The sequence below is a fragment of the Danio rerio genome, chromosome 17, assembly GCF_052040795.2.
Source record: "Danio rerio strain M-AB ecotype USA chromosome 17, GRCz13ab, whole genome shotgun sequence".
NCBI lineage: Eukaryota > Metazoa > Chordata > Actinopteri > Cypriniformes > Danionidae > Danio > Danio rerio.
The window spans coordinates 38,760,001-38,775,348 of record NC_141037.1 but is presented as its reverse complement, the minus strand read 5'-3'; the positions used below and the strand labels follow the sequence as shown (position 1 = coordinate 38,775,348).

The 15,348-nt window shown below is 37.1% G+C and overlaps 1 protein-coding gene across 22 annotated transcripts in view; it reads left to right on the top strand.

Annotated features, from left to right (window-relative positions):
- The window catches only part of dtnbb (dystrobrevin, beta b), an 89,124-nt gene that overhangs the window by 41,958 nt on the left and 31,818 nt on the right, over positions 1-15,348 (top strand). The window contains exon 11 of one of the 22 annotated variants that reach the window (XM_087289222.1): positions 2,604-2,678. Coding sequence (XP_087145348.1) covers positions 2,604-2,678 — 75 coding nt within the window. 22 annotated transcript variants of the gene reach the window in all.

The window sequence follows — 15,348 nt, the reverse complement described above, 5'->3', positions numbered from 1 at the left end:
CATTGAGATGCTCCTTCAGCTGAGCACAGAGCAGGACAGGCAGCTGGACGGAGCGGTCACCGTTTGCGTCTCGCCGCTTCACAGACGGCCACTCTTTGCCTTGCAGGAGGTGAGTGAGCTATTGCTTACAAAAGAAGCGCTTTGGGATTGTCAACATTGTCTTTTGGGGGTTTTAACCTGCAGTTTTAGTCAACATCTACAGCATGTGTTGGATCACTTTGCTTGATGCTTGGTAACTATTTCATTTTGAGGTCTCGGGAGCATGACAGACGCAGATCGAATCGCAATATAATGATGTTCCACAAGTCGAGGGATGCTGGCAGCCTCAGGGAACATTAACATTAGGACGTCTCAGTAATGCAAATGCACCGACTCTCTGAACTATGAAAACGCCGTCCTTTGGATGTTCCCTTTCATTCGAAGAGATTGTGTTTTTGAGATAAAAGATTTCAGATTTGAGCAGCGTTCATGGTCAATTGTATTTAAATTAAAATTGAAATCCTAAAAAAATCACAGAAAAGTTTTGGACATTTTTAGAGTGAATATTGATTTTTCTAGTTGTGATGAAGATTTATTTAACTTTGTAATTGTTGAATGATTGCTCTTTAGTCATGAAATAATAATGGATAATTCCATTAAACTGATCACTCTTTTAGGATTACCTAAGAGTAAAACAAGGACGGGAATATTCAGTAGGTCTGTTTTTTGTGTGTGGGTCAAAGTATCAGAATAGTAAAAGTCGAATGCAGCCTTTTTTATGTGTGTCCATTAGATTGTGTGTTTAATTTATCCAGTAACTTACTGTAAATCAAATACAGCAAAAATAATGTTTACATTTAAAGCACCATTTATCTTGCTGTATATATATTTACAGAATTGTGTATTTTTACTGTAAAATATACAGTCATTTTTACATAAAATCTTAAAAATACAGTTACATACTGCATCAATTCAATTCAATTCAGCTTTATTTGTATAGCGCTTTTACAATGTAGATTATTTCATGACTGTCACTGTTCTACAGTAAAATACAGCTCATATTACAGTTAAATACTGTGTAATTTACAAAAAAAATAATTTACAGGGTTTACAGAAGACAGCATCATCAAATAGTTGTCATTTTAAATCTTTAGACTTTGCTGCTATGTTTTAGACCACTAGGTTTGACATATTTGTTAGAAAAAAGTTTTGAAATAATTTAAAATGAAATAAAAATTTATCACTTAATCACTTGAAGATATTTGAATATGTACAGGTCGTATGTTGTTTAATTTTCACATAGATATAGGTGTTATGCTAAATGATGGGATATTATTTCAGCCATTTTTAACGTTGTTTTAGCAAATGTTATTTAAAATATTAAACAAAACTCCTGCATTCAAACTGTTTTCTATTTTCCTAAATTGAATTTGGTGCTTTCACCAAAAACAGACATCTTGTCTTTGACCCATGTATAAAAACCAAGCTATTTAATGAAGTGGTATTTCATCTGATTCAATAAAAGTATGAATTGTATTTTTAGAAATAAATAAGCACCCCTAAAGTCCTAAACAGTGGGACCTTAACAGATTGAATATATAAAAATAATAAATAATATATTTATGTCAGAATTAGTAGCCGCCCGGAATTATAAGACCCCATCTTTGTTTCTTTTCGCCCAATTTCTGTTTAACAGAGAGCAGATTTTTTCAACACATTTCTAAACATAATAGTTTTAGTAACTCATTTCTAATAACTGATTTATTTTATCTTTGCCATGATGACAGTAAATAATATTTGACTAGATGTTTTTTAGGACACTTCTAAACAGCTTAAAGTGACATTTAAAGGTTTATCTAGGACTAGGTTAATTAGGTTAACTAGGCATGTTAGGGTAATTAGGCAACTCATTGTATAACGATTGTTTGTTCTGTAGTCTATCAAAAATATATATATATCTTAAAGGAGTTAATAATTTTGACCTTAAAATGGCTTTTAAAAAATTAAAAACTGCTTTTATTCTAGCTAAAATAAAACAAACAAGACTTTCTCCAAAAGAAAAAATATTATCAGACATACTGTGAACATTTCCTTTCTCTGTTAAACATCATTTAGGAAATATAAAAAAAAATAAAATTCAAAAGGGAGCTAATAATTCTGACTTCAACTGTATATATAATCTCAGTTTGTCCTGAAATAGTTCTAAATGTCCATGCAAATATGTTCATAGCATTAATAATTGCAAAACATCTTTACAATAACCTTTTGAAAGAAAAACCTATTAGATGTGTAGATCACGACTGGTATCCGTCGAGTCCAGAAGGATCCTGTAGCACTGTTTTCTCCCATAAATTACCTTCAACTTTCAGTCAACCCCTCCAGTTTGTCCCAACCTTCTCAGATTTCTCCAGCTTTAATTAGAATTCCTCAGAACGCTCTTGTCATCTTGTTAACTTAATTAAGTTTGGGCAAATAGCATTAAATTATAACGTGCATCTGGAAGACGATTATGATGAGGAAGTTTTATGCACAGTCAAACGGTGTAACATCGCTTTTTGATGTCCACTTGTGCGTTCAGAAAGCTCAGAGTGGCAGTGCTTGACTCAGACTCTGTGATTTTGCAGTCAGCTGAGGCCACTGGCCGACAACATGAGCGATACCGTTCTTATTTCCTCCGGGACGCCAACGCCTTCAAAAAGGTAAGCGTTCCACACAGGCTTCTTTCTGACTGCATGCTGATTGTGTGTGTTGTGAGAGTGTGTGTTTAAGCTCCTCCACTTAAGCCTGTTATGTAAAATGACTTGTTTTGAAATTATGCTGCGCGCGGATGAGTAGAAGATTGTGGCTTTTTTCTTTGGGCGGAATGTTTATTGCATCGCTGCAGAATTAGGTTGAATGTTTGCCTTTCAAAGGCAGATGACTAAAAGCATTGAATCGAGAAATTGGCCTGCTGTCTCCGAACCCTCTGCGCTTTCCCGGGCTGGGCTGCAGCCCAAGGTGATCCGGAAGATAAACTCTGATGGAACGAGAGCCTTATCTTGTAAATAGAGTTGGTCAGGTTGGCTTTTTTCCTTGTTGGGGCTGTTGACACAAATGCTCAGGTTCCGCAGACAAATGTGCTTGATTATAGACAGTTAACGACAGCTTTTCTGGAGTTTAAGGGTTAGTTTAGAGCAAAATTTAAAGTCTGTCATGCCTATTTACCTTCATATCATTTCAGATCTTCAGGACTCTCATTCTGTTATAAAACACAAAAGGATATTTTGGGCAGAATGTTCATGCTGCTCATTTTCACAGATGATATAAAGTCTGTCTTGTCAGCTAAGGAAGGAAACTGAGGCTACAATTTGCACAGGCTCACCAAAATTGGACAATAGAAGATTAGAAAAATGTGCCTGGTCTGATGAGGCGGATATTCTGCTGCAACATTCGGATGGTAGGGTCAGAATTTAACCTCAACAACATGAAAGCAGCTGTGGTGGTGTAATGGTGTGGGGGATATTTTCTTGGCACACTTTGGGCCATTTAGTACCAATTGAGCTTTGTGTCAACGCCACAGCCTACCTGAGTATTGTTGCTGACCATGTCCATCCCTTTATGACCACAGATGGCTGATGGCTACTTCCAGTAGAATAACGCGCCATGTCATAAAGCTTGAATCATCTCAGACTGGTTTCTTGAACATGACAATGAGTTCACTGTACTCAAATGGCCTCCACCGTCACCAGATCTCAATCCAATAGAGCACCATTGGGATGTGGTGGAATGGGAGATTCCCATCATGGATGTGCAGCCGACAAATATGCAGCAACTGCGTGATGCTAGGCAAAAGGGGGTCCAACTCGGTACCTAATAAAGTTTCCGGTAGTGTATGTTTTAAAACAAACACACAGTATTTACACTGGCTATATTTAAGTGCTATATGACCAGCAGTGCATCCGCTACAGCTCAATGGTACAGGGTGACGAGGAAAAAAATCAGCTGGACCAAAATAAAAACTTGCTTTGTTGTGTCCAGATTGATCTCACATGGTGCGATTAGCCCCATAGGGATCTATTGTTTCAGGCATTTGTCTATTGAATTGGACCTTTAGTTTTAGTTATTTCAATTCTAAAATAAAATTAAATTGGAGACTTCCGGTATGCTTTGTGGAGACTAGATGCAGTTGGAAGTCACTTAGTGAACATTCGTGTATTTTTTCAATTAATCTCAGTTATCTTTGTATGCAATGCTGCATCACATCTAAACGTAAAAATGTGAAAATCAGGACAAAATATCGCTGAAATGTTGGCTGCAAGAGGAGGCGAGCAGGCCGCTGATGCTAACGCATCGCCGAGGGAGGATGAGCTAACGCCTGCTTTTCTGAAGGAGAAAATTATGACCACCATTCACGCAGAAGTGTCAACATAACGAACTGAATTCTTATCCGAGCTTCGTTGTGCCTTGTCCATGCTGCAATCAACATTTTCACTACAAGCTCAGTTGATTGTGGATATTGAAACCGCACCTAATGACTCGGACGGCTGCTTGACAGCGATTGAGGCACTGTGCAACGCACTAAAATGAAACTAAATTAAAATAGAAAACAGAAAAAAAAAACTTTTTAATGTATTAATTTGTTAGTTAACATTTATTTTAAAGGGCATGACTTCCTCATAGCATGACTTCTTTAACATCTTTTTCTTACTACAGAAGTCAGTGGCTACTTCTTTCCAATATTCTTCAATACATATGTACAGTTGAAGTCAGAATTATTAGCCCCCCTGTTTATTTTTCCCCAATTTCTGTTTAACAGTGAGAGGATTTTTACAACACATTTATAATAACTGATTTATCTGTGCCATGATGACAGTAAATAATATTTTACTAGATAATTTTCAAGACACTTCTATACAGCTTAAAGTGACATTTAGAGTGCTTTCACACCTACACTTTTGTTTTGGAATGTATCTCGTTTGCCCAGTTAGCGGGGTTCGTTTGGCATATGTGAACAGGGCAATCGCGCTCTGTTCTGCACCAAAGTAATCGCTCCGAGATCGCTTGAATGAGGTGGTCTTCGGCTCGATTGAAACGAACCCTGGAACGGTCATATCACAGTGTTTTATGGATATGTAATAGGCTTACGGCTATATGAAGAGAGAATTATGAGTATGGCGGGAAGTTTCGCGAGTCTCCGGATGCCCGCAAATGAGTGATGATCTCCCGGTAATCTCGCGTCTCCCTCCCGGTCCTCAAATAGGCATCGTCGCGCACCCTTCTCACCCCTCCCCACTGCATCTCTCCTCAGACACGTAGCGCGCGCGCACCCTGTCAATCACCACCACTACCACCTCTCCTGACAGCTGAGCGGGACGCTGCAAAATAAACCCTGACACTCTGACCAATGTAAGGAGAGTTTACTCGCACATGACTTGTTTTAGCTCTTTGTTTCGATTAGAAACTTTGCAGTGTGAAAGAGAACCACTCCAAGAGCAAAGAGCAACAATGTAACAATTGTAATCGCTGTTTCGGAACAACTGAATCGATTCACAGGTGTGAAAGCACCCTTAAAGGCTTAAGTAGGTTAATCGGGTTAACCAGGCAGTTTAGCATAATTAGGCAAGTTATTGTGTAATGATGGTTTGTTCTTTAGTCTATCAAAAATATATATAGCTTCAAGGGGCTAATAGTTTTGACCTTAAAATGGCTTTTAAAAACTTAAAAACTGCTTTTATTCTAGCTGAAATAAAACAAATAAGACTTTCTCCAGAAGAAAAAATATTATCAGGCATATTGTGAAAATTTCCTTGCTCTGTTAAACATCATCAGGGAAATATTTAACAAAGAAAAAAAATTTAAAGGGGGTTAATAATTCTTAGTTAATTTTAACTGTACATGTCTTTCTTCGCTGCAATCTCATTAGTGCTTTTTCATTTTAAAATTGCAGTATAGAATGAAAAACACTCGTCCTACATATTGATGTTTTTACTGTTTCAGAAAAACGATCTCCATCTAAAACACATGATACTACTGGCTGTGTAATGGTCATATGAGAGGGGCTTGACAAATAAAGGAACAGTATGAAAAAGTCTAAGACCAGTCAGAGGGTAATTGTGGATAGCCTCGCCTTTGTTTTCTAAAGTAACATCAGAGAAATATCTGAGGACAGACAATTCCACAATATAGATGGCAATCAAGAGAATATCCAATTCCTCCAAATATTTTAGACTTGTTGACTAAACAGTGAAAGGTCAGCCTCAGATAAGTGTAAAACATGGGGTGTAAGGCAAATATTGCAGGACAAGACCATTTGAGGCCTTAAAAGTTAGGATAAGAATTTTAAAATCAATTCGAAAACTGACAGGAAGCCAGTGCATTTTTTCCAAAATAGGTGTTTTGTGCTTGCCAGCACAGGTAGTCAGAATTACAGCGGCTGAACTTTTGCGACTTGCTTAGGGTAGCTTTTGGAGCTCCAGCCAGAAAGTATTACAATAGTCGATTCGAGAAAACACAAAGGTGTTGATTCATTTTTCAGCAACATAAAAAGGCAGCATGGGATAAAGCTTGGCAATGTTTCTCAGATTAAAAAAAAGACTTCTTAACTGTGTCTCGAAAATGAGGCTCGAATGCAAGGTTGGCATCAAATATTACCCCCAAGTTTTTCATTTTAGTTTTTTAAACTGAATAGCAGAGCCATGCATCCTTAAGTTAGTGGGCTCTGCTTTGCACTACTGATGAGGTGGTGATCTAATAAGCATCACTGTTTAGAACATTTTCAGACATCCATTTTCTTTTTTTTATTCCAGTGAGACACTGGGAAAGAAAGGACATATTGATATCTAGTTTTGAGTGTATATAGATCTGAGTGCCGTCTGCATAAAAGTGTCCAAGATCAAGTGCTCTCACTCATGCAATTGTTCCCTCCTCGGCCTGCACTCACATTGCATTTTTTGCCTTGAGAGCTCGAGCTTAGGAGATTTGCTGAAGGTGGCAGCTGACGTGCAGCGGTGGGTTTGCATGTCTAATCATTAACTCTATCAAATTAAAAAATCTAATCAATAAATCCATGTGTAAATGAAATCCATCTCTTAAATGTGACTTTGCACTGCAAAAAATGCTTTTCTAACTTAGATTTTTTGTCTTGTTTCTAGCCTAAATATCTACAAATTCTTAAATCAAGAAGCATTTTTTAGACAAGCAAAACATATTGTCTTGTTTTAAGAAATAATATGCCAAAATAAAGTGAGTTTTTCCTTAAATCAAGCAAAATAATCTGCCAATGGGGTGAGCAAAATAATTTTGTTTTTCGATTTGTGATAAGATTATTTTGCTTATCCCATTGGCAGATTATTTTGCTTGATTTAAGGAAAAACTCACTTTATTTTGGCATATTATTTCTTAAAATAAGACAATATGTTTTGCTTGTCTAGAAAATGCTTCTTGATTTAAGAACTTTTAGATATTTGGACTAAAAACAAGAAAAAAAAAACCTAAGTAAGAAAAGCATTTTTTGCAGTGTACATCTTTAGTTTTGTGCTCAGGTGCACTTTGCAGTCACACTACATGCATACTTTGCTAAAGCCCAACCGAACCGTGCTGTGGCACACCTCTACCAACCTAGGCTCAATTTGGAGCACTCACACTGAACCGGGAAATGAGCCCAGACATGGTTTGGATAGCCTAGTGTGAGTACACCCATAAAATCTGTCCTAGAGGGAACATATAAATGCTAAAAAGTGAAGGGCCCAATACTGACCCCTGGGAAACACCAGAGTGAACCACAACAGATCGTCACTAACTGCTTGCACTCAGAAAGGTAAGACTTAAACCATTTCAATGCAGAACTCCAAAATTGTCTTTAATCTGAAGAGTAAAATAGTAGGGTCTATAGTGTCAAAAGCAGCAATAAGGTCGAGATGTTCCAAAATCGACACCCACCGGCCACTTTATTAGGTACACCTTACTAGTACCGAGTTGGACCCGCTTTTGCCTTCAGAACTGCCTTAATCTTTCATAGCATAGATTTAACAAGGTACTGGAAAAATTCCTCAGAGATTTTGATCCATATTGACATGATAGCATCAGGCAGTTGCTGCAGATTTGTCGGCTGCACATCCATGATGCGAATCTCCCGTTACACCACATCCCAAAGGTGCTCTATTGGATTGAGATCTTGTGATCTTGATACCAGTCTGAGATGATCTGTGCTCTATGACATGACTCGCTTGCTGCCGGAAGTAGTACACTGTGGTCATAAAGAGATGGACATGGTCATAGGCTGTTGTGTTGACACAATGTTTGCGAATTGTAGCCTTAGTTTCCTGTGCTTAGCTGACAGGAGTGGCACCCGGTGTGGTCTTCTGCTGCTGTAACCTATTCGCCTCAAGGTTGGACGTGTTGTGCGATCAGAGATGCTCTTTTGCATATCTTGGTTGTAACTAGTGGTTATTTGAGTTACTGTTGCCTTTCTATCAGCTCGAACCAGTCTGACTATTGTCCTCTGACCTCTGGCACCAACAAGGCATTTGCATTCTAGAGATGGTTGTGCGTGAAAATCCCAGTGGATCAGCAGTTTCTGAAATACTCAGACCAGCCCACCTGGCTCCAACAGCCATGCCACATTCAAAGTTACTTAAATCACCTTTCTTCCTCATTTTGATGCTTGATTTGAACTGCAGCAGATCGTCTTGACCATGTCTACATGCCTAAATGCATTGAGTTGCTTCCATGTGACTGACTGATTAGAAATTTGCGTTCACAGGCTGTGTTCTGTGAGCTGTGGACCTTAACTAATGTCGTTCAGTGCTGTGTAGTTTACAGAACGCTTGTTGAAGTGGCTTAAAAAGATTGTTGGAAGAAAGATTAGAAAGCAGCTGTTTGTTATAGAATTTAGGCCTGAAATGGTCAATCTGATTAGGTGGATCAGACCCTCCAAAGTCTTTCCATAAGTCCCTCTGAATTGGTGCATTTGGTTAAAAAAAGATACTTGAACAAAGGTTTAGGTGCAACATTTCATCTTTTATTATCCTGGTGAGCTCTAGCGCAAACATTTCTATCAGTCGAAAATGCAATCCAGTCTTTATAAGATCTACAATTCCCTGTTTATTTACAACCGCTGCCAAAGCAGCCTGTTTCCTCAAAGGATTGTCTCCTGCCTTCGTTTGAGCACATATTGGAAAGTAAGTCGTTACATTTGTTGTCATTGTGTCAGGCCACTGACAGTACTTAATATCGGCTGAATACTAAAATCGAGTCTCAGAGCGATGCGTGTCGTGACGGCAAATCACTTAAATGGACCAGATGTGACATGTTTTGCACAGAGAGAGTTTGGCTTATGCTCTCTAAAAATAGCCCAGCGCCGAGGCAGGACCAGTGGACGGGTAAACACTTCACCCTACATGAAATCCTGCACGGTAATGATCAGAGTCAGTCTGAAAGGAGCTGACTTGACTCCACTCCTCAACCTCAGGCTATCTGAGATGCGACGCATTTAAATGAGGTCTGTGGTTGAGGGAGATTGTTACATGTTACATCTCCTCTTCCGTCAATAACGCACCACTGCTTATACCAGATGCAGACTGTCAGCTTGAACCTTTGACCTGGCATCATGCTATGCTACAACATGCTGTTTACGCAAGTGCGATGTCAAGTGCTGATAGTGCTGGGGGCACCAAAAAATTATGCAGAATTATAATGCACTTAATTCTAGTCTCGACTCTTGTTTACTGGAGTCTGCCAAAATGGAGATGTTAGGGACACGGGGAGCGCTCCTTAGCATTCTTATGTAATTATGTTGCATTGAACCCGGCACAGTTGATTACTTTTGTTAACGTCTTGATGATATTTAGTAGTCGATACCAAATTACACAGATGACTAAGAGCGTTCAGTCGAGAAATTGGCTGCTGTCTGTGAACGCTGGGTTCATCTCAGGCTGTGTTGCAGCCCAAGGTGATCTGGTGGTAGTTTGTTTGCACATGCGATCTGCATTGTTTTGGCACCTTATTTATTAGAGGAGTTATGCAAATTAGGTACTGCTGCAAAATGCATCAAGAATATCTGTAATGAATGCAATTCCCGATCCTTCAGGACGGTTGTAAATTATTTGTTATATGGAGGATGCAGCAGACTACCGTGATCTGGCAGAGGACACTGTACTGGGGCTCTGATGCAATTGCAGTCCATTTATTGAAGATTAACATGTCATTGATTAGTTAATTAGATTTATTTTTTATTTTTACACAAGTAAAATATATAACTTTAGATATATTTTGTGTGTCACCTGAAACATGGCCATTCACACTCAATGGGCATGCATAAATTTTGACAGCAAAAACCACTTATTGTATGGGCCCCTAACCTATTGCCTCAACCCTAACCTTAAAACCAATCCTCACCTAAAAGCTTTGGCAAACAACACATTTCAAAATTACAAGATTACATTTCAAAAGACCTTGTTAAGTATGATTTTTGAAGCATTTTGAATTACAGAGGCATGAGCTGACCCGTGTCATTATAAAACTTTGTGTCCCTGTAAACCACATAAACCTGTACACACACATGCTGTTTATCATTACTGGTATTAAATACTATTATTATAGATATATATAATCTACCTAACAATAATATATACAGTTAGGGGAATTAGTTATTGAACACGTCACCATTTTTCTCAGAAAATATAATTTTAATGGTGCCGTTGACTTGAAATTTTGTCCGAATGTTGGTAACAAGCAAAGAAGTCCATATGCAGTATGAAAAGAAAGCAAATCAAATTAGTTTAAAAATGAAGTTATGTGTAGTAAAATGAAATTAAAAAGTATTAAACACATGAAGAAAGGGAGGTGTGGAAAGGCATGTGAAAGCCCAGACAGCAGCTGAAATCTCTTAGTAGTTATTGATAAAGATGAAACCAGAGTGGACATTTCAGCAAGACAAAGATCCAAAACACAGCCAAGGAGACTCTCAAGTTCATTCAGAGAAAGAAAATCAAGCTGTAGAATGGCCCAGCCAATCACCTGACTTGAATCCAATAGAAAATACAAATTCAAGATAATATTACTCTCTATTGAAGCCTGTGGAAAAAAAATCACAAAAAAAAAGAAAAGACACAGGTGTCTTAAGGTGCCATCACCAAAAGTCTTTTATATAAAGTATTAAACACATTTCAGTAGTTGAGGACTTTCTCCTTGTTCAGGAGAAATGTAACACATAAAATATTTTTCAGATTATTTTGTTTTAACTTTATGTTTGTATTGTTTGGGTTTTTACCAAAAATTTTGTTCCAATCTAATTCCATAACAACAGCTCCTTTAGACATATTAATTCCAGGAAAATAAAAATAAAAACATGATGTGTTCAATACTTCATTCCTGCAGAGATAACAGTTATTATAAAAGTTGCTATGCAATGAAACAGATACAGCATAAAAATGCAATAAAAATGAAACGTTTTGTCATCAGTCAAAACTGTGTGCTCTGAAATAAATAGTAGTTTAATGCAACTATTAGATATACCAAAAACAAATGATATGTTATGTTTTAACACTATAGCAACTTCAATTAAGAAATTTATCAAGAAATTAAATGAAGTCAGTGGTAGATTCCAGAAGAAATGTCTGATATAAAGATGCTCTAGGCAAGTTCTCCAAAATTGTCAGTTTTTCAAATAGATGCTAGATATATGAAGTAACAAAACATTCTACATTCTCAACTAACAAAAAAGTAACAGTAATTTTTTTTGTAGGTTTGCTTTTTTGACATGACAGTCACAGTGAGATCTGTTGCAGGTGGAGCAAGATCTTTATTCCATACTGTTACAAAGAATCAGAACATTCATCTAGTCTTCAGTGTCACATGATACTTCAGAAATCATTACAATATTAACATTTTAATAATCATTCCAATCATTGTAATTCTAATTGCTAAAAAAACACATTATATAGTAAGAAGTTATAGATATATTTTAACATAGTGCTAACATAAGCCCCTTTCACCATGTGATGCCGGTAAATATCCAGAATTACTTTACCAGTAAATTCAAATAAGTGTTGTTCATACTGGCACGGACGTTCTGGAATTTTTCCGGAAAAGACCATTCACACATCCTTTCCAAAATACTGGTAATTCTTACACAATTACCCAGAAATTACCTCTATATGGCTGTGCTTGTATTTATAATTATAGAAGGAGTCGAGCTTTTGTTGAAAGTTTCACTTTTATTTAAAGCTTTAGCATTCATGCAGCTGCTTTTGTTCCAGACACATCCAAAGGCAGAAGCCCGAACTGCTGCTAAATGTTTACACATTTGACAACATTACAAATTCTGTGAATGGATGAGTATTGGGAACAACTTCGATGAAAACATATGGAGGAACACTTTCACATGTCAAGATGTACATAATATGTGTGTGTGGTGGTGCTCACCATGCAGCTGAAGCAGCGCTTGAAGGTAAACAAGCAGCTGTTTATCATAAGCACTGTATCTATCATTTTTTTACACAATTGGCATTAAGAAGGAACATAGAAACGTTATCTGACTACAACTTGGTGCTAAATGTATCTTGAGAAGGATTTAAAGCCTTTTATTTTCATAAAAAGCGCGTATGTGTATGTGTCTGAATGTTCTAATTGGCTGAAGTAGATGTCTCACTTAATGTTACGTTTTGCTGGAATTAATGTACTGGTATATTTAAAAAGGGCCTGTTCACACATGATCCCTTTCCGGAAAACTGCCGGTAATGTTCAGGAAAGCTCTGTATGTGTGAAAGGGGCTATAGTCTGCCACTGTAAATACAAAAGACAAAGGCCCAATCCCAGTTCTACCCTTTAGCCCTTCCCCTTACCCCTACCCGCCATTTTGCACGTTCATCTGAAGGGGTAGTATGTCCCAATTCTCTTTAGCTCGAAGGCATAGGGCTAAGGGAAAGGGCTAGTTGGCCCTTGAAACTGAAAATTTTCAAGACCACACTCGAAACTAAGGAGTACAAAAATCTCCCAGAAAACACCATCTACAGCGGCAGCAATGGCTGCAAACGGAAGTTAGGAGATGCACAAATCAGTATTTTTTGTCATTATTACGAATTTTTACAACAAACAATTATATGCTTAATACATTTATAACCACACTTATGTTTTACCGTCATGGTTAAAAAATAAAAATAAAAACCGCTAAATTTCGCTATCTGTTATCAAGGTATAAGAACCATGACTTGGAGATTATTTGATAAAAAAAATAGCAGCAATATTTAATTTATTTATATTTATTAAAGCATTAGAGCTAAAATAAACTTCATAACGCAAAACAACATTATGTACGCATATAAATACAACTGTTCTGTGTCAGTTAAATCAGTTGACTGTTAAAATTCAAAAATATTTATTATTAAATAAATAGGTATTAGTTATTAAATAAATAACTCAATAAAGGTTAAAAATAACCCAAAAAGTACTAAATATTTAACCTTACTGGTTGAGTTATTAATAAATTACCTAATAAAGGTTAAAAATAACCCAACAAAGCACAGAATATTTTTAACTCAACCATTGGGTTAAATAAATTACTTAACATTTTTAGAGTGTAATAATAATTTCTATACAGCAGTCTCACAACATTCTGTCACTCGATGACACTCGAATACCCTGTTAGTAATGTCTAGTGGGAATAAGCTCTTTACAGTGTCTGCTCTGTGTAATGTTAATGGTGTTTTAGTGTGTTTACATAGATAAATATGGCCACATTGTAAATGCACAGTACAGTTACAAGCTTATTATCACATTATATTGTTATAATAACATGATATTATTGCCTTCAGTGAAAAATAGAATTGGGATTGGATGTCCCAACGAGGCTCGATCTTCCTTTCCTCCCAGAGAACTTTTTTCCTCCCAGTGGCTCAGTTTGAGTGTAATTGTGTGGCCTTGTATTAGATCAGATCTGCCGGCAGGACAATGAGCGGGTCTCTCTGCTGACGGGGCAGAGCCTCTCCAGCACACCTTCATTTACCGGCTCAGGTTGTAAAGGACAAGTGGCCTTGTGTTGAATTTATCGTCTGCTGGGTCACGGCCAGTCTTGCTGGCAGAACAGAAATATCATTTTCCATTTGCTTCCAATGAGTTTTTAATTTGAAGTTAAGCGAGTATTGACCACCTGCCACTGGATATGAAATCATAGAGTCCACATCTCAGCCTGTAGCTGTACAGAGAGCGTCGATGTGCTCTTCATGTCCTTTATCGACTTTTGCATTTGAACCCATCAGAGTATCACTTCATATTTTTCATCCCCCCCCCCTTCAAGTCATTTAGAATCTAAAATGTTCAAAGTTATTGTGCCCCCATAAGCTAATAACTATCACACAGACAAATTAATATTTAATATGTGGATGGCAGACATGCTGTCACTAACATAGAGGATTTTATTTTGAATTATTTGAATATCGAGTGTCTTGAGGCAATATGAAAGCTTTAGCAACTTATTTGTGGGCCAACAGAGATTTATTATTTAAATATTGTACTTGTTATTTTGTAGTCTTTGTGTGGCTGGTGGATCACACATATTGGATGACATTTACGGCTTTTATAATGTAGTTTAGGGTCTTGTTATATAGTTTGATTTGATTGTTTTGTTGTATTTAGATGCATCTAATGCTTTGTAGGGCACTCTAAGCACTTTAAAAAACATAGTAGTAGTAGTAGTAGTGTTATTATTATTATTAGTAAAAATTTTGTGGATTTGATATATTAGTATCATTATAATAACTTATTATTTATTTTATTATTATTTACATACAATATGCTCATTTTTTTGTTTATTTCACTAACAGCATTCTCCCTCAATGAAGGTTTTTCTCTAGTCTCTTGACAAACACTGCTTTCTATCTGTAATGTGTGCACATCATGTCGGCAGCCATCTCTCTTTTGAAATAATAAAAAAATACTGACTATTAATTTCACAATTTAGATTTCAGCATTTGGCTATTTACGTGTTTGTAAAAATGTCTGATCTTGTACAAAAATATGAATAGATTATTAACATTAAGAAATTATTATTTTTTTTATTATTATTATTATTATTTTATTGGCGACGCGGTGGCGCAGTGGGTATCATGTTCGCCTCACAGCAAGAAGGTCGCTGGTTTGAGCCGCGTCTGTGTCAGTTGGCATTTCTGTGTGGAGTTTGCATGTTCTCCCAGTGTTCGCGTGGGTTTCCTCCGGGTGCTCCTGTTTCCCCCGCAAGTCCAAAGACATTTGGTTCAGGTGAAATGGGTATGCTAAAAATGGCCGTAGTGTGTGTGTTTGTGTGTGTTTGTGTGTGTGTGTGTGTGTGTGTGTGTGTGTGTGTGTGTGTGTGAGAGAGAGAGAGTGTTTGGGTGTTTCCCAGTGATGGATTGCAGC